This window comes from Salmo salar, chromosome 21 (genome assembly GCF_965601325.2).
Source record: "Salmo salar chromosome 21, fSalSal1, whole genome shotgun sequence".
Lineage (NCBI taxonomy): Eukaryota > Metazoa > Chordata > Actinopteri > Salmoniformes > Salmonidae > Salmo > Salmo salar.
In genome coordinates this window covers 24,729,777-24,754,024 of record NC_138311.1, presented here as the reverse complement: position 1 = coordinate 24,754,024, position 24,248 = coordinate 24,729,777, and the positions used below count along the sequence as shown (strand labels likewise).

Genomic DNA, 24,248 nt, shown 5'->3' with positions numbered 1-24,248 from the left:
TGCTACTTCAATAACAAATGTTGGTTTGGTCCAAAATAATCCACCGTTATATCCGAATAGCGGCGTTTTGTTCGTGCGTTCCAGACACTATCCGAAATAGTAAAGAAGTGTCGCGCGCATGGCGCAATTCGTGACAATAAAATTCTAAATATTCCATTACCGTACTTCGAAGCATGTCAACCGCTGTTTAAAATCAATTTTTACGCCATTTTTCTCGTAGAAAAGCGATAATATTCCGACAGGGAATCTCCTTTTCGGCAAACAGAGGAAAAAATCCCAAAGGCGGGGGCGGTCGGGTCACGCGCCTAAGCCCAGTGTCCCTTGATCGGCCACTTGAGAAAGGCGATAATGTGTTTCAGCCTGGGGCTGGAATGACGACATTCTGTTTTTTCCCGGGCTCTGAGCGCCTATGGACGACGTGGGAAGTGTCATGTTAGAGCAGAGATCCTTAGTAAATGATAGAGATGGAAAAGAAGTTCAAGAAATGGTCAGACAGGCCACTTCCTGTAAAGGAATCTCTCAGGTTTTGACCTGCCATTTGAGTTCTGTTATACTCACAGACACCATTCAAACAGTTTTAGAAAATTTAGGGTGTTTTCTATCCATATGTAATAAGTATATGCATATTCTAGTTACTGGGTAGGAGTGGTAACCAGATTAAATCGGGTATGTTTTTTATCCAGCCGTGTCAATACTGCCCCCTAGCCCTAACAGGTTAACAAGGCAACGCTTCCTTAATCAATTTGAATGTTCAGTTTTCCATCTGCAGTAGTTGAACTTTGGCGTACACTATCGTTCAAAAGTTTGGGGCCACTTAGAAATGTCCTTTTTAATAGAAAAGAAAAGCAAATTTTTTGTCAATTTTAAATAATATCAAATAGATCAGAAATACAGTATATATATTGTTAATGTTGTAAATGACTATTGTCGCTGGAAACGGCAGATAAAAAGAAAATGGAATATCTACATACGCATACAGAGGCCCATTATCAGCAACCATCACTCCTGTGTTCCAATGGCACGTTGTGTTAGCTCATCCAAGTTTATCATTTTAAAAGGCTAACATTAGAACGTACACTAACATAGACACTGGATTGTAAGGATGCTTTTCATTCCACTGGCACTGTGGGACCCAGAGAATATCATTAGGCTGTCAGAGGGCTTGACGGGACAGAACTGTTAGACTGAGCACATCCAGCCTGAGATTGTGCTGCATTCACAATGATTTATGTTGTTTTTGGTGCTTTTTATTACTATACAGATAATATAGTGCTCATCGCATGCACACAGTCACTCACACATACAGCCACTCTCACATACAGGCACAAATACAGTGCATTCGGAAAGTATTCAGACCCCTTGACTTCCACATTTTGTTACGTTACAAATAAATTGTTGAGATAAAACAAAATCCTCATCAATCTACACACAATACCCCATAATGACAAAGTGAAAGCAGGGTTTTAGAAAGTTTAGCAAATTTATTTAAAATAGAAAACACCTTATTTACATAAGTATTCAGACATTTTGTTATGAGACTTCAAAATTGAGCTCAGGTGCATCCTGTTTCCATTGATAATCCTTGATGTTTCTACAACTTGATTGGAGTCCATAGAGCTCAGAGACAGGATTGTGTCGAGGCACTGATCTGGGGAAGGGTACCAAGAAGTTTCTGCAGCATTGAAGGTTCCCAAGGACACAGTGTCATTTTTTACATTTTACATTTACATTTTAGTCATTTAGCAGACGCTCTTATCCAGAGCGACTTACAGAAGTGAATGCATACATTTCATAACAAAATTTCCGTACTGGTCCCCCGTGTCCTCCATCATTCTTAAATGGAAGAAGTTTGGACCACCAAGACTCTTCCTAGAGCTGGCTGCCCGGCCAAACTGAGCAATCAGGGGAGAAGAGCCTTGGTCAGAGAGGTGACCAAGAACCTGATGGTCACTCTAACAGAGTTCGAGAGTTCCTCTGTGGAGATGGGAGAACCTTCCAGAAGGAAAACCATCTCTGCAGCACTCCACCAATCAGGCCTTTATGGTAGAGTGGCCAGACGGGAGCCACTCCTCAGTAAAAGGCACATGACTGCCACTTGGAGTTCGCCAAAAGGCACCTAAAGGACTCTTATACCATGAGAAACACGATTCTCTGGTCTGATGAAACCAAGATTGAACACTTTGGCCTGATTTCCAAGCGTCACGTATGGAGAAGTATGGTAGTGGCAGCATCATGCTGTGGGGAGGTTTTTTAGCAGCAGGTGCTGGGAGACTAGTCAGGATCGAGGGAAAGATGAACGAGCAAAGTACAGAAAGATCCTTGATGTAACCTGCTCCAGAGCGCTTAGGACCTCAGACTGGGGTGAAGGTTCACCTTCCAACAGGACAACAACCCTAAGCACACAGCCAAGACAACACACCAGTGGCTTCGGGACAAGTCTCTGAATGTCCTTTAGTGGCCCAGCCAGAGCCCGGACTTGAACCCGATCAAACATCTCTGGAGAGACCTGAAAACCACTGTGCAGCGACGCTGCCAATGCAACACGACAGAGCTTGAGAGGATCTGCAGAGAAGAATGGGAGAAACTCCCCAATTACAGGTGTGCGAAGCTTGTAGCATCATACCCAAGAAGACTCATGGCTGTAATCGCTGCCAAAGGTGCTGAAGGGTCTGCATACTTATGTAAATGTGATATTTCAGTTTTTATTTGTAATATATTAGCAAACCTTTCTAAAAACCTGTTCTTGCTTCGTCATTATGGGGTATTGTGTGTAGATTGAGGAGAAAAAAACAATTTCATCCATTTTAGAACAAGGCTGTAACATAAAAATGTGGAAAAGGTGAACGGGTCTGAATACTTTACGAATGCACTGTACGTACATGTACGGATGCGCGCATACATGCACGCACACTTTCATTTACATTCTCGTGCTAACACAGAGTAGCTAAGGTGGTGCTGTAAAGCTGTGTGTTCACCTGACTCCCCTCCTGCACTGTGAAATAGAGCATGCTTAATCCCTGTCTCTCAAACACACACACACACACACACACACACACACACACACACACACACACACACACACACACACACACACACACACACACACACACACACACACACACACACACACAGACACAGTGCCCTCATACCTGCGGTGTAATTTGATAGCTGTAATGTAATAGTTGGGTGGCGTAGTAGGGATTATCTTGTCTGACGTCATAATTCTGCCGTGTGAAATGGAGAGAGGATTACATTAGTCCGATTCTATGCATTCGCCTGCTTTTCTGCTTTCTTTTTCAATCTCTCACACACTTAACATTTCCCCCATTACCACAATTGTCTCATCGTTGATTTACTTCTAGCATTAAGATCAGTTCATCAGACATTCCTGTGATAATAGGTTAGACAACCCTCTGTCTTTCTGTCTCTCGTCTAATTTGGGGTCTATGTGTAACTTACCATCTCTCCCTCTCCTTTCCACCCCGCCCCGCCAGGGGGACTCCATGAAAAATGATGGAGGAGGTGACAGTTGTAGCCAAGTGGGACTACACGGCCCAGCAGGACCAGGAACTTGACATCAGGAAGAATGAGCGGCTCACCCTGCTGGACGACAGCAAGACGTGGTGGAGGGTGAGGAACGCCTCCACCCAGACCGGCTACGTCCCCTCCAACTACGTGGAGCGCAAGAACAGCCTGGTGAAGAAGGCCTCGCTGGTCAAGAACCTCAAAGACACACTGGGTAAGAGGGGTGGGGCTGGGTAAGAGGGGTGGGGCTGGGTAAGAGGGGTGGGGCTGGGTAAGAGGGGTGGGGCTGGGTAAGAGGGGTGGGGCTGGGTAAGAGGGGTGGGGCTGGGTAAGAGGTGTGGGGCTGGGTAAGAGGGGTGGGGCTGGGTAAGAGGGGTGGGGCTGGGTAAGAGGGGTGGAGCTGGGTAAGAGGGGTGGGGCTGGGTAAGAGGGGTGGAGCTGGGTAAGAGGGGTGGGGCTGGGTAAGAAGGGTGGCGGTGGGCAGGGTTAGAGGGGTGGGGCTGGGTAAGAGGGGTGGGGCTGGGTAAGAAGGGTGACGGTGGGCAGGGTTAGAGGGGTGGGGCTGGGTAAGAAGGGTGGCGGTGGGCAGGGTTAGAGGGGTGGGGCTGGGTAAGAAGGGTGGCGGTGGGCAGGGTTAGAGGGGTGGGGCTGGGTAAGAAGGGTGGCGGTGGGCAGGGTTAGAGGGGTGGGGGTGGGCAGGGTTAGAGGAGTGGGCAGGGTTAGAGGGGTGGGGGTGGGCAGGGTTAGAGGGGTGGGCAGGGTTAGAGGGGTGGGGGTGGGCAGGGTTAGAGGGGTGGGAGTGGGCAGGGTTAGAGGGGTGGGAGCTGGGTAAGAAGGGTAGCGGTGGGCAGGGTTAGAGGGGTGGCGGTGGGCAGGGTTAGAGGGGTGGGCAGGGTTAGAGGGGTGGGAGTGGGTAAGAAGGGTAGCGGTGGGCAGGGTTAGAGGGGTGGCGAGTGGGCAGGGTTAGAGGGGTGGTGGTGGGCAGGGTTAGAGGGGTGGCGGTGGGCTGGGTTAGAGGGGTGGGGCTGGGTAAGAAGGGTAGCGGTGGGCAGGGTTAGAGGGGTGGCGGTGGGCAGGGTTAGAGGGGTGGCGGTGGGCAGGGTTAGAGGGGTGGCGGTGGGCAGGGTTAGAGGGGTGGGGCCGGGTAAGAAGGGTAGCGGTGGGCAGGGTTAGAGGGGTGGGAGTGGGCAGGGTTAGAGGGGTGGCGGTGGGCAGGGTTAGAGGGGTGGCGGTGGGCTGGGTTAGAGGGGTGGCGGTGGGCAGGGTTAGAGGGGTGGGAGTGGGCAGGGTTAGAGGGGTGGCGGTGGGCAGGGTTAGAGGGGTGGCGGTGGGCAGGGTTAGAGGGGTGGCGGTGGGCTGGGTTAGAGGGGTGGCGGTGGGCAGGGTTAGAGGGGTAGGCGGTGGGCAGGGTTAGAGGGGTAGGGGTGGGCAGGGTTAGAGGGGTAGGGGTGGGCTGGAGATGGAGAGGTCATAGAGTATGTTGTTGGTAGTTTATCAGCAGAGAAGAGTGGAGCGTCCCTTGACTCCCTCCGCCTCTATTTTTTCATCCTCCTCTAAACTCCAGCTAGAAACGGATGAATTCATTATTTGCATCTCTCCTGAATTGTGTGTGTGTGTCTCATCCTGCCCTCACTCAGTCTCTGTCTGACAGGGTCTGGTACTGGGGTTGTGTGCGCGTGTGTGTGTGTGTGTGTGTGTGTGTGTGTGTGTGTGTGTGTGTGTGTGTGTGTGTGTGTGTGTGTGTGTGTGTGTGTGTGTGTGTGTGTGTGTGTGTGTGTGTGTGTGTGTGTGTGTGTGTGTGTGTGTGTGTGTGTGTGTGTGTGTGTGTGTGTGTGTGTGTTAGGGTTATCAAATGGCTGGTGGAGACTGGAGAGAAACTCTTCCATGTTCCGTCTCTCTGTCTCCTTATTTCACTGATCTTATTTTTCAGTAACTGTTTTTATACTTTCTTATACATACATTTTCTGAACTGCAAGTTTCAGGAATCAGTCAATATTTGTTGTCTGCTCCAAAGAGAGAAACATATGAAGCTGAGCACACATGCCTTATTCTTCCTGTCAGTTGTGACTAATTCAATTCATTCTTGTTTGCAAACTGTCAACAGACATTACGGGAGTTTGTAAACCGCTGGGTTTTAATATCTTCTGCTGAGAGAGAGAGAGAGTGTGAAGTTTACAAAGAGAGAGACAGAGACAAACATACAGAGAGAGTCTGTGAGGGGAGAGCAGGGCAGAGTGAGGGGAGGGGAGAGCGGGGCAGAGTGAGGGGAGGGGAGAGCAGGGCAGAGTGAGTGGAGGGGAGAGCGGGGCAGAGTGAGGGGAGGGGAGAGCAGGGCAGAGTGAGGGGAGGGGAGAGCGGGGCAGAGTGAGGGGAGGGGAGAGCGGGGCAGAGTGAGGGGAGGGGAGAGCGGGGCAGAGTGAGGGGAGGGGAGAGCGGGGCAGAGTGAGGGGAGGGGAGAGCGGGGCAGAGTGAGGGGAGGGGAGAGCGGGGCAGAGTGAGGGGAGGGGAGAGCGGGGCAGAGTGAGGGGAGGGGAGAGCGGGGCAGAGTGAGGGGAGGGGAGAGCGGGGCAGAGTGAGGGGAGGGGAGAGCGGGGCAGAGTGAGGGGAGGGGAGAGCGGGGCAGAGTGAGGGGAGGGGAGAGCGGGGCAGAGGGAGGGGAGTGGAGGCTATGCGAGGGGATGGGTAGAGTCTGTTACTGACAGAGGGATTCCTCTCTGCTCCGTTGACCTCTGCCCCCAAAAGGAGCTCCATGAGACTGTGTGAGCCAACACTGCACAGCCTGTCACTTTCGTTCACCAGCAGCACATTGTATGTTTGTGGTTGTGCCATCTTTAATCTCTATCAAAAAGAACATTTCACATAATCCTAGAGCAGGGATGGGCAACTTTGAACTTTTGAATCATGAGGGGCCGCATTTGCTTGCGGGTCAGCGTACCCACATCAACCCACACACACACACACATTACGAGCAAAATATTTTAGTGGCCTTTCTCTTGACAGCAGAGATGTTTTGTTTGTTTTAGAGTTAATTTCATGCAATTCTACACATTTTGCCATGGGGTGTAGAGACAACGTTGCAGTTTTAAAGAATATTTGCTACAATTCTACACATTTTGCCATGGGGTGTAGAGACAACGTTGCAGTTTTAAAGAATATTTGCTACAATTCTACACATTTTGCCATGGGTCGGAGAGAAGATTTAGCAAGATTTAACACATTTCATGCAATTGTATACATTTTGCCATAGGTTGGAGAGAAATGTTTGCAGTTTTTCATATGATATGAGTGAGACTAACAAAATCAATGGGGCCATCCCGGGTGGTAATTCGACCCTGATAACAAGTTTAGATAACTGGCCGCTAAACAAACTTGGCAATCTAAAATAAAATGTAGCTGACATGGGCTAACAGACTGACAGTGACTGACATAACAAGACAACTGCTGATACACAACCACATATAGAAATTGCACCTTTAGTATTCCACTATTCAACTCGCAACAGGAAGTTGAGACCCCGACTGAGTTCTCCCCTAACCCCACCTCCAAACAAATGTGTTTTATCCGAGGGCCAGTTACCCATCCCTGTCCTAGAGGCCCTGAGCCATCACTCAACAAACATTCTAGTCTTACTCTGTTATCCCCTGTACACTCTGTCATTCTGACACCACTATGAGTGTATCCATAATTAAAGGGAAGTGTGTCTGTATATTCCATTAAAGGATGAGTCATTAAAGTCCTGTGTGCAGGCCAGTGAACCTAACCAGGGTTGTAGTGTGGTCCCCTAACACAGCCATGCTGTTCCCCACCCATCCATTAGAGCATTGAACAGTGCTCCACTCACCAGCCTAATGGTGTTACAGCCTGTGGCGAAACCATGGAACAACGAACCATCCCCATCTGTTATTGAGTTATACATTATGCCCAGGTTCCTATCCAACCCCTAGCATTTCAATATGTTGTATTTGATCATGAATCTGTACTCGGATAGTTAAGATTCTGGCTTGGCAGTAACTTCTAATGTCTTATTTTGAATCAGGTGTGTGTGTGTGTGTGTGTGTGTGTGTGTGTGTGGTGTGTGTGTGTGTGTGTGTGTGTGTGTGTGTGTGTGTGTGTGTGTGTGTGTGTGTGTGTGTGTGTGTGTGTGTGTGTGTGTGGGGGGGGGGGGGGGGGGGAACTCTTCTTGAATGGAATAGAAGCCCAGCAGCACTGACTCAAAATGGCTGTGCCGTTGACAGACTCTGCAGGGCAATACAGGGTAACCACCTCCTCAGTGATCCAAAATGGCTGTGCTCACTCATCCAGTGACACCTACTGCAGGCCAATACAGGGAAACCAATGATCTCCAGACTGAATCAAAATGGCTCCCTTGGCTTCAGTCCATCTGACAGCTTTACAGGGTTCATAGTACACACTGTCACCGTGCCAACGCTGCCTGCCCATAATGTTTGTGAAGACATAAACAGCTGGATGTTTATGGACTGTTTTATAGACTGAGTGCTGAGCTACAGTGGCGCTTTGTGTTAATAGCACCCTGCTAACATAATGTTATGACAGGCGGTAACCTTACAGTGAAGGAAATGGAAAATATATGAACTTTGTGCTTGTTAACTGTTAATAGCTTCTCATTTGTAGTGGCATGCAAACTAGAATGATGATGATTTATGGGTTGGATGTATAGTGTTTCTCCAAGTGCTAACTTACCTCATCCACTACCTCTCAAAACACCTGTGTATTTACTATATTAACTCCTGACTGCCCTGGGTTTCATGGTACCGCTCCCTGTGACTCCATCAGGTGGTGCTGGGTATTTACTATATTAACTCCTGACTCCCCTGGGTTTCATGGTACCGCTCCCTGTGACTCCGTCAGGTGGTGCTGGGTATTTACTATATTAACTCCTGACTGCCCTGGGTTTCATGGTACCGCTCCCTGTGACTCCGTCAGGTGGTCCTGTGTATTTACTATATTAACTCCTGACTGCCCTGGGTTTCATGGTACCGCTCCCTGTGACTCCATCAGGTGGTGCTGTGTATTTACTATATTAACTCCTGACTGCCCTGGGTTTCATGGTACCGCTCCCTGTGACTCCGTCAGGTGGTCCTGTGTATTTACTATATTAACTCCTGACTGCCCTGGGTTTCATGGTACCGCTCCCTGTGACTCCGTCAGGTGGTGCTGGGTATTTACTATATTAACTCCTGACTGCCCTGGGTTTCATGGTACCGCTCCCTGTGACTCCATCAGGTGGTCCTGTGTATTTACTATATTAACTCCTGACTCCCCTGGGTTTCATGGTACCGCTCCCTGTGACTCCATCAGGTGGTGCTGGGTATTTACTATATTAACTCCTGACTCCCCTGGGTTTCATGGTACCGCTCCCTGTGACTCCATCAGGTGGTGCTGGGTATTTACTATATTAACTCCTGACTGCCCTGGGTTTCATGGTACCGCTCCCTGTGACTCCGTCAGGTGGTCCTGTGTATTTACTATATTAACTCCTGACTGCCCTGGGTTTCATGGTACCGCTCCCTGTGACTCCATCAGGTGGTCCTGTGTATTTACTATATTAACTCCTGACTGCCCTGGGTTTCATGGTACCGCTCCCTGTGACTCCATCAGGTGGTGCTGGGTATTTACTATATTAACTCCTGACTGCCCTGGGTTTCATGGTACCGCTCCCTGTGACTCCGTCAGGTGGTGCTGGGTATTTACTATATTAACTCCTGACTGCCCTGGGTTTCATGGTACCGCTCCCTGTGACTCCATCAGGTGGTGCTGGGTATTTACTATATTAACTCCTGACTGCCCTGGGTTTCATGGTACCGCTCCCTGTGACTCCATCAGGTGGTGCTGGGTATTTACTATATTAACTCCTGACTGCCCTGGGTTTCATGGTACCGCTCCCTGTGACTCCATCAGGTGGTCCTGTGTATTTACTATATTAACTCCTGACTGCCCTGGGTTTCATGGTACCGCTCCCTGTGACTCCGTCAGGTGGTGCTGGGTATTTACTATATTAACTCCTGACTGCCCTGGGTTTCATGGTACCGCTCCCTGTGACTCCATCAGGTGGTCCTGTGTATTTACTATATTAACTCCTGACTGCCCTGGGTTTCATGGTACCGCTCCCTGTGACTCCGTCAGGTGGTCCTGTGTATTTACTATATTAACTCCTGACTCCCCTGGGTTTCATGGTACCGCTCCCTGTGACTCCGTCAGGTGGTCCTGTGTATTTACTATATTAACTCCTGACTGCCCTGGGTTTCATGGTACCGCTCCCTGTGACTCCATCAGGTGGTCCTGTGTATTTACTATATTAACTCCTGACTGCCCTGGGTTTCATGGTACCGCTCCCTGTGACTCCATCAGGTGGTGCTGTGTATTTACTATATTAACTCCTGACTGCCCTGGGTTTCATGGTACCGCTCCCTGTGACTCCATCAGGTGGTGCTGGGTATTTACTATATTAACTCCTGACTGCCCTGGGTTTCATGGTACCGCTCCCTGTGACTCCATCAGGTGGTGCTGGGTATTTACTATATTAACTCCTGACTGCCCTGGGTTTCATGGTACCGCTCCCTATGACTCCGTCAGGTGGTCCTGTGTATTTACTATATTAACTCCTGACTGCCCTGGGTTTCATGGTACCGCTCCCTGTGACTCCGTCAGGTGGTGCTGGGTATTTACTATATTAACTCCTGACTCCCCTGGGTTTCATGGTACCGCTCCCTGTGACTCCATCAGGTGGTGCTGGGTATTTACTATATTAACTCCTGACTCCCCTGGGTTTCATGGTACCGCTCCCTGTGACTCCGTCAGGTGGTGCTGGGTATTTACTATATTAACTCCTGACTGCCCTGGGTTTCATGGTACCGCTCCCTGTGACTCCATCAGGTGGTGCGTGTATTTACTATATTAACTCCTGACTGCCCTGGGTTTCATGGTACCGCTCCCTGTGACTCCATCAGGTGGTCCTGTGTATTTACTATATTAACTCCTGACTCCCCTGGGTTTCATGGTACCGCTCCCTGTGACTCCGTCAGGTGGTGCTGGGTATTTACTATATTAACTCCTGACTCCCCTGGGTTTCATGGTACCGCTCCCTGTGACTCCGTCAGGTGGTGCTGGGTATTTACTATATTAACTCCTGACTCCCCTGGGTTTCATGGTACCGCTCCCTGTGACTCCATCAGGTGGTCCTGTGTATTTACTATATTAACTCCTGACTGCCCTGGGTTTCATGGTACCGCTCCCTGTGACTCCATCAGGTGGTCCTGTGTATTTACTATATTAACTCCTGACTGCCCTGGGTTTCATGGTACCGCTCCCTGTGACTCCATCAGGTGGTGCTGGGTATTTACTATATTAACTCCTGACTGCCCTGGGTTTCATGGTACCGCTCCCTGTGACTCCGTCAGGTGGTGCTGGGTATTTACTATATTAACTCCTGACTGCCCTGGGTTTCATGGTACCGCTCCCTGTGACTCCATCAGGTGGTCCTGTGTATTTACTATATTAACTCCTGACTGCCCTGGGTTTCATGGTACCGCTCCCTGTGACTCCATCAGGTGGTCCTGTGTATTTACTATATTAACTCCTGACTGCCCTGGGTTTCATGGTACCGCTCCCTGTGACTCCATCAGGTGGTGCTGGGTATTTACTATATTAACTCCTGACTGCCCTGGGTTTCATGGTACCGCTCCCTGTGACTCCGTCAGGTGGTGCTGGGTATTGGTATGCCGACCTCTGATGTCCCTCTGGGTTCTTATAAAGACATGCTGAGGTAGGAGTCTCCTGGGTCAGGCTCCAGTGCTGAAGGAGGTCTCTGTGTCCAGGGCGGTGAAAGATTGGAGGGATGGAAGGAGAGAGAGAGGGAGTGTGGGAGGAGTGAATGGAGACTGTTCCCCTGCCAACCAGCAGGCCAGAGCCTTGAAGTGGAAATGAGGGAGAGCAAAAGAAAGTTTGTGTGTGCGTGCGTGCGTGTGTGCGATTCAGCTGGGCTGCATGAGTCTCAGGGGAGTTTTATGTCTGCTGTTCCCTGCATATCTCTGCTCTCTACCCTGTAACAGTCGACAGCAGAGTCTCTCCACGGGATGGCTTGAAGTAGGCCCCGGAGGAGAGCATTCAAGTTGGCTCACATCAAGTGGGGCAACACACACACACACACACACACACACACACACACACACACACACACACACACACACACACACACACACACACACACACACACACACACACACACACACACACACACACACACACACACACACAGTGCATTTGGAAAGTATTCCGACCCCTTCCCTTTTTCCACATTTGGTTACGTTACAGCATTATTCAAAATGTATAAATACATTTCCTCAATCTACACACAATACCCAATAATGACAAAATGAAAACAGCTTTCTTTTGCAAAACAAAAAGAAATAACAGATCCTTTGCTATGAGACTCGAAATTGAGCTCAGGTGTATCCTATATCCATGGAGTCCACCTGTGGTAAATTCAACTGATTGGACATGATTTGGAAAGGTACACACCTGTCTATATAAGGTCCCACAGTTGACAGTGCATGTCAGAGAAAACAATCAAGCCATGAGGTCGAAGGAATTGTCCGTAGAGCTCCGAAACAGGATTGTATCGAGGCACAGATCTGGGAAAGGTACCAAAACATTTCTGCAGCAGTGAAGGTCCCCAAGAACACAGTGGCCTCCATCATTCTTAAATGGAAGAAGTTTGGCCGCCTGGCCAAAACTGAGCAGGGCCTTGGTCACTCTGACAGAGCTCCAGTTCCTCTGTGGAGATGGGAGAACCTTTCAAAGGCCAGCCATCTCTGCAGCACTCCACCAATCAGGCCTTTATGATAGAGTGGCCAGACTGAAGCCACTCCTCAGTAAAAGGCACATGACAGCCCGCTTGGAGTTTGCCAAAAGGCACGTAAAGGACTCTGACCATGAGAAACAAGATTCTCTGTTCTGACGAAAACAAGATTAAACTATTTGACCTAAATGCCAAGCGTCACATCTGGAGGAAACCTGGCACCATCCCTACGGTGAAGCGTGGTGGTGGTGGTGGCAGCATGCTGTGGGCAGGGACTGGGAGACTAGTCAGGATCGAGGAAAAGATGAACGGAGCAAAGTACAGAGAGATCATTGATGAAAACCTGCTCCAGGGTGCTCGGGACCTCCAACTGGGTCGAAGGTTCACCTTCCAACAGGACAACAACCCTAACCACACAGCCTCTGAATGTCCTTGAGTGGCCCAGCCAGAGCCCGGACTTGAACCCGATCGAACATCTCTGGAGAGACCTGAAAATAGCTGTGCTGCGACACTCCTCATCCAACCTGACCGAGCTTGAGAGGATCTGCAGAGAAGAACGGGAGAAACTCCCCAAATACAGGTGTGCCAAGCCTGTAGCATCATACCCAAGAAGACTCGAGGCTGTAAGCACTGCCAAAGGTGCTTCAACAAAGTACTGAGTAAAGGGTCTGAATACTTATGTAAATGTTTTTTTTTATACATTTGCAAAACATTGTCATTATGGGGAATTGTGTGTAGATTGATGAGGGGAAAAAACCATTTAATCAATTTTAGAATAAGGCTGTAACGTAACTAAATGTGGAAAAAGTCAAGGGGTCTGAATACTTTCCGAATGCACTTTATACACACACACACACACACACACACACACACACACACACACACACACACACACACACACACACACACACACACACACACACACACACACACACACACACGAAGATGGGTTTTTCATTCTTAAGTGTCTGTATCAAGAATGGTACACCACCCAAAGAACATCCAGCCAACTTGACAACTGTGGGAAGCATTGGAGTCAACATGGGCCAGCATCCCTATGGAACACATTCGACACCTTGTAGAGTCCATGCCCCGACGAATTGAGGCTGCTCTGAGGCTAAAAGTGAGAGCAACTCAATATTAGGAAGGTGTTTTGTATACTCCATGTGTGATGTATGTTTGTGGTGTCTTATGTCTCCTTCACTGTCGTCACTTCTCAGGCGCTCTGAAAAACACGCCTCTTACATAACCCTTGTTTTACATGGACCTTGACTATTCTATTAAACATTATGGTCTGTTCAATATTTCTGTCTTGTTTGCATTTGCCCATCCCTTTGTCTGTCTTTTTCATTCTCTCTTTCTGTCAGCTCTGCCCTGTGATGTCTGGTCTTCTGTGTTTTATTAACAGCTGCCAAGGGACTCCTCTCCTGCTCCCATCTCCTCTCCTGCTCCCATCTCCTCACCTGCTCCCATCTCCTCACCTGCTCCCATCTCCTCACCTGCTCCCATCTCCTCTCCTGCTCCCATCTCCTCACCTGCTCCCATCTCCTCTCCTGCTCCCATCTCCTCTCCTGCTCCCATCTCCTCTCCTGCTCCCATCTCCTCACCTGCTCCCATCTCCTCACCTGCTCCCATCTCCTCTCCTGCTCCCATCTCCTCACCTGCTCCCATCTCCTCTCCTGCTCCCATCTCCTCTCCTGCTCCCATCTCCTCTCCTGCTCCTATCTCCTCACCTGCTCCTCTCTCACACAACAAAACAGCAGGAAAGTTTAGTGCCACTCTGTGTGAACCCAATAACTTCCTGAGTTAATTCACACAGTCATCTAAACAGATGTGACCTAGCTCTGTCTACACTGCAACACACACACACACACACTTGTCACTTTTCCCTGTGTTGTGACTAAACAAATGCCAGCATTGGGAATATTTGTGTGCAGTGGGATGTAATTGTGCTTACTTTAGTTCTGCAGTATGTTTGGTTCCATTTGTATTAGTCAGATGTAATTGGTTTGTACAGTAAGAGCTGCCCGGATGTAGATCTGTCTGATGTTATGTTCCAAGCAACCACCATTCAACCACCTGAGCCATGAGACATCTGTATGCCAGTCATCTGTCTCCCTGGGTTCGGCAGCTGAACGCATCAGAACAACTCTTAGTTGGCCCCGGCTAGCGCTCCCACGCGGGTTACGACGGGTAAACAAGCAGCATGGAGGAGACGAGCGCTTTGTTGTTGCTGCCTGCTGTCTTTGTTGTGCAGAAAGAGGCAAGGAGACAGGTAGGAGGAGAGGAACCTTTGATCCCCTGCCTGCCTTGTCAGTCAGTACCACAGCAGAGCCACGCACCAGACACCCTGTCTGCTCCACTTTCCTCCCTAGCCCGCACGCACTAGTTTCAGCCTTTTGATTAGTGGAGACGCAGGTAGCTGAGTGGTGCTGAACACCTGGTTTAATGAGGAGCTGTGAGTTGTGACGAACACACTAACAGTTGTGACCGAGGGAGTGTGTATGTGTCTGTCACTTGGGTGCATTTACTGTATGTGGGTAGAGAGAATTTCTGTGTATGTAGTGTCTGATCTTGTACTGTATCTATGTGATTCAACTATAGTATGTGTGTGCTTGCCCTCTCAGATCTCTGAGGATGAGGTCCTCTATCTTCTATTTTAAGTGTTGACATCTCCACTGGGCCTAGAGTGCAGCCTGCCTGGTCTCCCACTGGAGCCTGCCCTGCCCACACACACAAATCCACTTCGTCTCCTGCTGCCTCATTGACTCAAAGCTTTCTCGGTACCACTGGATTAATGACTTATCAAAGGACTCAAGTGTCTTGGGTTGTAGATATGCGGCAGGGGTGGCAGAGCATTGGGCCAGTAACTGAAAGGAATCCCCGAGCCGACAAGGTGAAAAATCTGTCTGTGCCCTTGAGCAAGGCACTTAACCCGACTTGCTCCTGTCAGCAGCTCTGGATATGAGTGTCTGCTAAATTACAAACATGTAGATGTGAAAGATGTATGTTTAGTGTCTGGCTATACAAGTGTCGTAGTACCAGTTCCTGCCACCTGCGAGACGAAACCTGAAATGCTTTTGATTCAATCCACTGTCAACAACAGACTGTTGTCTTCCACTGGCTGTCTGAAATGAAATAAAATGTCAGGTCATGTTAGCTTAACTTTCTGATGTAGTGATTCTCTTCCTTTCTCCCCATCTCTCTCTCCTCTCTCTCCTCTCCTCTCTCCTCTCTCCTCTCTCTCAGGACTGGGTAAGGGCAGAAGGAAGCAGAGTGCCCGTGATGCCTCTCCCACACCCAGCACGGATGCAGAGTACCCTTCCAATGGGAGTGGGGGAGGAGGAGGAGGAGGAGGAGGAGGTGGAGGCGGTGCCGAACGCATCTACGACCTCACCATCCTGGCCGTTGTCAAGTTCTCGTACATGGCGGAGCGCGAGGATGAGCTGACCCTAGCCAAGGGGTCCCGGGTCACGGTGATGGAGAAGTGCAGTGACGGCTGGTGGCGGGGCAGCCAGGGAGGTCGCGTGGGCTGGTTCCCCTCCAACTACGTCCTGGAGGACCCCGCAGAGAGAGAGGGTGAGGGGGGTGGAGGAGGAAGGGACTCCCCAGGTTATCCAGGGCAGGGCAGGGGGGCCACGATGACCAACGGGCGGGCGGGAGGTGGTGGCGGCCGGGATGGAGAAGGAAGTGGTGCGCTCCATCTGGTCCAGACTATTTACCCGTTCAACTCAGTGACGGAGGAAGAGCTGAACTTTGAGAAGGGAGAGGTGATGGAGGTTGTGGAGAAACCAGAGAATGACCCAGAGTGGTGGCGCTGCAGGAACGCCCAAGGCCTGGTGGGCCTAGTGCCTAAGAACTACGTGCTGGTGCTGAATGACGCTGACGGGCCTCCCGGGCTCCCCGCCCTGCCACAGTCACCCCCTGGCTCCTCACAGATCCGCTACGTGGGGCCGGCGATCGTGGGCAAGTTTGCAGGCAGGGACTGGTACTACGGAGGGGTGACCAGACACCAGGCAGAGCTGGTCCTCAACGAGAGGGGGAAGGAGGGGGACTTCCTCATACGGGACAGCGAGTCATCGGTGAGTGGGGGAAGAGAGGATGAAGGGCTGATTGAGGATAGTTGGAGTGGAGGGGGAGAGGAAGAGATTGAGGACAGTGGGAGGAAAGGAGTGTTAAGGGAGCAGAATGGAGGGAAGAATATAATAATATGTTGAAGAATAGGAGAGATCTGCACACATGAACAGCAGAAATATTGCCTGTGGTTTATAAATTAAGCCATGGTGCCCCCTGCTGGTGGATAGTGAGTAGCGGTAGTAAAGTAAAGCATGTTTGTTGGAGACAAATTGGTGAGTAAATGAACTGACTTTCCCTTTTTCTCCCTCTAGCCCAGTGATTTCTCTGTCTCTCTGAAGGCGCCTGGGAAGAACAAGCACTTCAAGGTGCAGTGTTCAGAGGAGGTGTACTGTATCGGCCAGCGCAGGTTCAGCTCCATTGATGAACTGGTGGAACACTACAAGAAAGCCCCCATCTTCACCAGCCAACACGGAGACAAGCTCTACCTGGTCAAACCGCTGCTGTGACACACATACATATACACACATAGGCACTCAGACATGCATATACACACACATACGCACTCCACCAAATGCCCATATCCCAGCAGTCCTCAACATGCTGAACTTGGGGAGATAACTTAGTCTGTTTTAGCCTAGTCACATAGCTGGTCTTGGTTCTGTTTCCTTTCTTTGGTTTTGGGTTTTCTCTGTTTGTTTGGAATTCACACATTTTTGTATCTAATTTAAAACCCTCTCCAGAGGTTCCGATGATTTCTAAAGGAAATAATGACTTCACTAAGTGACCATTGTAAACACCCTCTTTTGCCTTTTCTCCTCTTCTCCACCTTCATCCTCCTCAGAACTGTAGTCATTTTCTTCCACCTCTACCTCCTCTTCATCCCTCTATCATTGAGGAGAAGTAGGAGAGAGAGAATTGAAAAGAGTGGAGAATTTGAATGTCTGTCAATGTACAACACTTACTCTTCTATTCTCTCCAGCTCTACACTACACTTATGGCACATTTCCAGTCAGGATTCACCCGTGTTTTACCCACAAGGCTCAGACTTTTCTGTTTCCCTCAACTCAGGCCGGCACCCGTGTCTTTCTGGGCCATGGCTCCGGCGGACCTGCTCTCATTTGGGGCCAATAACAGGCCACAGGTACTTTTCAGCTGGCATTTACATAAATGGCTAACTGAACTTTAGCACCTTCTGACAAAGCAACTGTTTTGATTATGCAGAGGTTGTTTATTCTGTTCTTCACAAATCTTCATTGTCAGCCCTAGCTATGGAAACATAATTTCCCTAGTATAACATTAGTCTGTATACACTATCTAGTGTAACGCTGGTGTTACAGTCCAAAAGCAGCATTACTGTTTTGCTAGTCTATTGGCTCCAGCTCTACACTACACTTACTGTTCTGATGTTCTATTGGCTCCAGCTCTACACTACTTCTATTTGAGTGTCTCCAGCTCTACACTACACTTACTGTACTTACTCACTCACTTTACTCCCCGGCCCTAGTGCTGTTTTTTTACCAATGAAGATCAGGTCTTCAGGCGTTTTACTCTCAAAGTTATATACAGTGCATTCGGAAAGTATTCAGACCCCTTGAATTTTCCACATTTTGTTACGTTACAATATTATTCTAAAATGTATTAAATAATTTTTTCCCCTCATCAATCTACACACAATACCCCCATAATGACAAAGCAAAAACAGGGTTGTAGAAATTGTTGTAAATGTATTAAATATAAAAAACTGAAATCACATTTACATAAGTATTCAGACCCTTTACTCAGTACTTTGTTGAAGCACCTTTGGCAGCGATTACAGCCTTGAGTCTTCTTGGGTATGATGCTACAAGCTTGGCACAGCTGTATTTGGGCAGTTTCTCCCGTTCTTCTCTGCAGATCCTCTCAAGCTCTGTCAGGTTGGATGGGGAGTGTTGCTGCATAGCTATTTTCAGGTCTCTCCAGAGATGTTTGATCGGGTTCAAATCCGGGCTCTGGGTGGGCCACTCAAGGACATTCAGAGACTTGTCCCAAAACCACTCCTGCATTGTCTTGGCTGTGTGCTTAGGGGTCGTTGTCCTGTTGGAAGGTGAACCTTCGCCCCAGTCTGAGGTCCTGATCGCTCTGGAGCAGGTTTTCATCAAGGATCTCTCAGTACTTTGCTCTGTTCATCTTTCCCTTGATGATGACTAGTCTCCCAGTCCCTGCCGCTGAAAAACATCCTCACAGCATGATGCTGCCACCACCATGCTTCACCGTAGGGGTGGTGCCAGGTTTCCTCCAGACATGATGCTTGGAATTCAGGCTAAAGAGTTCAATCTTGGTTTAATCGGACCAGAGAATCTTGTTTCTCATGGTCTGAGAGTCTTTAGGTGCCTTTTGGCAAACTCCAAGCTGGCTGTCATGTGCCTTTTTACTGAGGGGCTTCCATCTGGCCTCTACCATAAAGGCCTGATTGGTGGAGTGCTGCATGGTTCTCCTTCGGGAAGGTTGTCCAATCTCCACAGGAACTCTGGAGCTTTGTCAGAGGGACCATCGGGTCCTTGGTCTCTCCACGACAAATGCTTTTCTCCCCGATTCCTCAGTTTGGCCGGGCGGCCAGCTCTAGGAAGAGTCTGTGGTCCCAAACTTCTTCTATTTAAGAATGATAGAGGCCACTGTGTTCTTGGGGACAATCAATGCTGCAGTAATTTTTTGGTACCCTTCCCCAGATCTGTGCCTCGACACAACCCTGTCTTGGAGCTCTACGGAAAATTCCTTTGACCTCATGGCTTTTTTTTCCTCTGACATGCACTGTCAACTGTGGGACCTTATATAGACAGGTGTGTGCCTTTCCAAATCATGTCCAATCAATTGAATTTACCACAGGTGGACTCCAATCAAGTTGTAGAAACATCAAGGATGATCAATGGAAACAGGATGCATCTGAGCTCAATTTTGAGTCTTATAGCAAGGGTCTGAATACTTATGCAATAATGTATTTCTGTTTTTTTATTTGTATTACATTTGCAAACTTTTCTAAAAACCTGTTTTCGCTTTGTCATTATGGGGTATTGTGTGTAGATTGAGGATTTATATATTTGATCAATTTTAGAATAAGGCTGTAACTGAACAAAATGTGAAAGAAGTCAAGGGGTCTGAATACTTTCTGAATGCACTGTATGTGTTTATGTAGCTGATGGCAGGCACTAATTCAAGAGTACTTAGACTGTTTTTATTTACTTTTTGTTCTCTGCGTCTGTTTACCAATGTATCGATCATGGGGTTCTCAGCTTTTATGAGTTGATATATCTGAATGTTATTGAGCATTGTTATTTCATTCTTGTTCCCACTGTATGTATATATTCAGAAGAAGATGAGGTACGTAATATGAATCATTTCGATCCAACCTACGGGACTGTGCCGCTAATGACGCGGTGAGAATTATAATACTTTTGTTCAATAAAAGTTTTTGCAGAATAACTCAAATCATGGGCTGTGTGGCAGCGTCTACGCTTTCTGTCTCAGATGTTGTACTGTGTGACAAGTGGTGATTGCTGCTGGTCTCTGGGAGTGGATGGATACAACATGTTATTATTGTCCCCTGTAGTTACCATCAGAGCCATGTATTTACCTAGTTGGGCCTATAGAGATCCTATTAAATTCCTAATTCTATGGTTGGGCCATTGAGGTTTCTGCATTATGATGCATTTACACGACACTATTACGTTCTATTTCAACCATGTTGGCGCCCCATTAACATTACATGGGAAATATTTAAATCATGCTATGTAACTGCCACTAAGCATTAGGCGATGTATTTTTTTGTCTTGTCTGGACCGCTGGTCTTTTTTTTGGTGCTGTCCGGACTGGCCTTGATTTGTCGTCTATATTTGGCCTTGATTTGACCCAAAAAGACATCTGTGATTGGTTCGGATTGGCCTTGATTTGGCCCAAGTATAGATGTGTATGATTGGTCCAGTATGGTGTTTGCCTTTCATGCCACGACCTGGGTTTGTCTGTCGCTACATTGGTGTCAGAAATGGGTTGGCAGCTATGACCTTGAAACATCATGACTGGTAGCCTAAGCAATATGGTGAAATCTCCTACTAGCCCAGAATTCCACGGATCCTCCTTTTAGATTTGTGGGGAGTACTGTAGTGAACAAGTATAGGCCTACACTTCCCACTTACCGATAGCGATGTCTTTTGCCCATATTTTTTGGGATCATATTTTTTTGGTGCAGTCTGGACCAGCTTTCATTTCATTGTCCAAGGACGTTGATTCTTGGTCCGGACCAAATTGGAACTAATCATAGACATCTGTTTGGTTCAGATTTGGTCCGGTCTGGACTGGCCTTGATTTCAATGTCCATTGTCCACTGTACAGTAAAGACAAGTAGAGTACAGTATTGTATTGTACCCTACTTGACTCTAATGTACTTTACTGAACTAAACTGTACTATACTGTTCTTTACTGTACTGTGTACTGTACTGTAATGTACTCTACTGAATTAAACTGTACTCTACTGTAATCTACTCTACTGAATAAAACTTGACTGTCCTGTACCATACTGTACTGTGCTCTACTGTACTAAACTGCTGTACTGTAATGTGAAGTTCAACCTTGTGAAACAGCCCAGGCATCTATGAATTGTTCAGATTTGGATCTGGTCCGCACCGACCATATTTGTACTTGTATGTGTCGGAGTTCATTTGAATAATACCAGTATGCTTTAGAAGTGTTTGTTTTTACGTTTACATTTTGGTCATTCAGCAGACACTCTAATCCAGAGCGACTGACAGTCATAGCGTTCAACCAAGGTATATAAACATATCACAGTCATAGCAAGAAAAAATACAAATGTGTAACCATTACTGAGAATGTTATTGTAGGTGAAGTGGCCTGATGGTTTATTCTGTAGGTTGGACTACTTTGAACATCATCGCTGACAGTTTTAAAGCTTTTGAAAATGCTAACGTAAGTCCATGTGACAGATGGGAGCAATAATAAATATTCTGTTGCACTCTTCAGTTGGCTCTTCTATATTATTGTCATGTGACGCTTCCTTCATTGAGAATGCATGTGCAGTCAATTTCTCCATAGAATCATGACTGAAAAATACAAACTTCAGCAATAAAAAAAAAACGTCCCTTTTTCAGGACCCTGTCTTTCAAAGATAATTCGTAAAAATCCAAATAACTTCACAGATCTTCATTGTAAAGGGTTTAAACACTGTTTCCCATGCTTGTTCAATGAACCATAAACAATTAATGAACACACACCTGTGGAACGGTTGTTAAGACACTAACAGCTTACAGACGGTAGGCAATTAAGGTCACAATTATGAAAACTTAGGACACTAAAGAGGCCTTTCTACTGACTCTGAAAAACACCAAAAGAAATATGCCCAAGGTCCCTGCTCATCTGCGTGAACATGCTTTAGGTATGCTGCAAGGAGGCATGAGGGCTGCAGATGTGGCCAGGGCAATAAATTGCAATGTCTGTACTGTGAGATGCCTAAGACAGGGAGACAGGACGGACAGCTGATCGTCCTCGCAGTGGCAGACCACGTGTAACAACACCTGCACAGGATCGGTACATCCGAACATCACACTTGTGGGACAGGTACAAGATGGCAACAACAACTTCCTGAGTTACACCAGGAACGCACAATCCCATCAGTGCTCAGACTGTCCGCAATAGGCTGAGAGAGGCTGGACTGCGGGCTTGTAGGCCTGTTGTAAGGTAGGTCCTCACCAGACATCACCGGCAACAATGTCGCCTATGGACACATTACTCACATGTCTGTTAAACTTGTTCAGTTTATGTCTCAGTTGTTGAATCTTATGTTCATAGAAATATTTACACACGTTAAGTATTTACACACAACATCCAGAAAATTACTGATTTTGCTTACTGGTGAATCAGATTATAGCAATATAAAAAAGGATAGGTTGGCTGAACTCTAAATACATGGCTCTGGTTATCATCATAGATCTGTCTGGCTGTTTAAATGCAGTCTGGCTGGCTGCCGATTGACTCAGGCCAATCGATAATGGACTGACACTGTCTGCCACGGATCAACATGCAGCTTGACTGATTGATTGGACTCGCTTGCCTCAGTCTGATCAGAGTATATGACTAATACTGTAGCTCCCTCACAGACACGGTGTCAGCCCCCATCATCAGTACAAATTATGTTGATGATTGTGAAAGGGTAAATGAACAGACTAGACAACCTTTTTCTACACTGACACCCACAACCTTGTCAGACATGGATTAAGGGTTTGCTAGTTGTCAACATGGGGTGAAATTGAAGCTTCCTTTCAAAAACAAAACGTTACTGTAACAACAGCAGGTACTCTCACTACAGCAGGTAAATCCCCACATTAAGAGAAAGTGGGGGAGAGGATGGTGGAAGGAGGAGGGGGAGGAGAGGAGAGGATGGTGGAAGGAGAGAAGGATAGAGGATGGTGGAAGGGAAGGAGAGGATGGTGGGAGGAGGGAAGGAGAGAGGATGGTGGGAGGAGAGAAGGAGAGGATGGTGGACGGGGAGAAGGATAGAGGATGGTGGGAGGAGAGAAGGAGAGGATGGTGGATGGGGGAGAGAGGATGGTGGAAGGAGGAGAGGGGAAGGAGAATGAGAGGATGGTGGAAGGAGGAGAGGAAGGAGAGAAAGAGAGGATGGTGGAAGGGAGTGGAGGAGCGAAGGAGAGGATGGTGGAAGGAGGAGGAGAGGATAGGAGGAGAGGATGGGGAGGGGAGGAGAAAGGATGGTGGAAGGAGAAGGGGGAGGAGAGGATGAGTGAGACGGAGGGGATGTGAGAAGGCAAGGGATGAAAGAAGAGGATGAACGACGAGGAGAAGAGAGAAGAGGATTGTGGATCAGAAAACGGTAGAAGGCAGGAAATAAGAGGACGTAATGTTCCCTACCCCTGAATCTCCCATAGAGGGCACTGGTCCTTTATCTGAAAGAGATTTCTTCCTATGGAAAAGCTCTAAAATGTCTAAAGTTTCCTATTAACTTACTTTATTAACTTCCATGTCATACTGATCTATAAACACATGATCCATACATTAGATTAGAGGGTGCTGGTGAAGGGTAAAGCAAAAAGGACATTCATTACAGAAAGTCCAGTACACTGGTCTCTGAGACAGCCAAACTTTGTTAATCCTGATGAATACATGATCCATTGGTAATGACCTGTCTAATGGAGTTAAGGACAGACGTGAATTGAATTTTATTTCATTCAGGTTTGCTATGAGAGGTGGAGAGGTGATTGGCAGTCTAGTGTTATTGCTGCAGTGTGGAACAGGAGTATCTGCTGAGTAAGGGAGTGTGTTGTGTTAGTCCTTGCAGCTTGATCTCTAGGGGAAAGGCTTGGCCAGACAGACTGTTCACATTACACTGAGCAAATCCTTCACCAGCAAAACATCACACAGTGGCTGTCTGGTGAGGAGGAGTGGGTGAAACAAACACACAAATGATACAGGCCCTGAGTTGTGTGAATGTGTGTAACGGTGGCGGTTGATGCTGTTTAAGATGAGGGAGGATGATCATCTTTTTTGTGAGCATGGCCTTATTTCTATTACAGCATATTGGATGACTGTCATTCATATTCCATTCACCCAGTTAAATGTAACAGCGATAGGTTTAGGCTACTACATGATATAAACATTTTCCCTATAGCCATCATGAGGTTGCTACAACAGGTTGAGAGAGAAATTTGAGTAATCAAGGTGACAGAGTGACACATTCAATACCACCTTGCACACTCTTGCCTGCATCTAGCTGATCTAAGTTTTAATTATTAGTCCGACAGTTACAAATTAGAGTTTATATTGGACAAAT

General features: G+C 47.7%; 1 protein-coding gene across 1 annotated transcript in view; it reads left to right on the top strand.

Moving 5' to 3' along the window:
- LOC106581983 (cytoplasmic protein NCK2-like) overlaps window positions 1-21,426 on the top strand; it is a 49,511-nt gene extending 28,085 nt beyond the window's left edge. Inside the window, exons 2-4 of the mRNA XM_014164596.3 lie at window positions 3,495-3,739; window positions 15,593-16,425; window positions 16,732-21,426. Coding sequence (XP_014020071.1) covers window positions 3,511-3,739; window positions 15,593-16,425; window positions 16,732-16,926 — 1,257 coding nt within the window. The 5' untranslated portion in view covers window positions 3,495-3,510 and the 3' untranslated portion in view covers window positions 16,927-21,426. The remainder of the gene's footprint in view (window positions 1-3,494; window positions 3,740-15,592; window positions 16,426-16,731) is intronic.
- The last annotated feature ends 2,822 nt before the right edge of the window (window positions 21,427-24,248 follow it).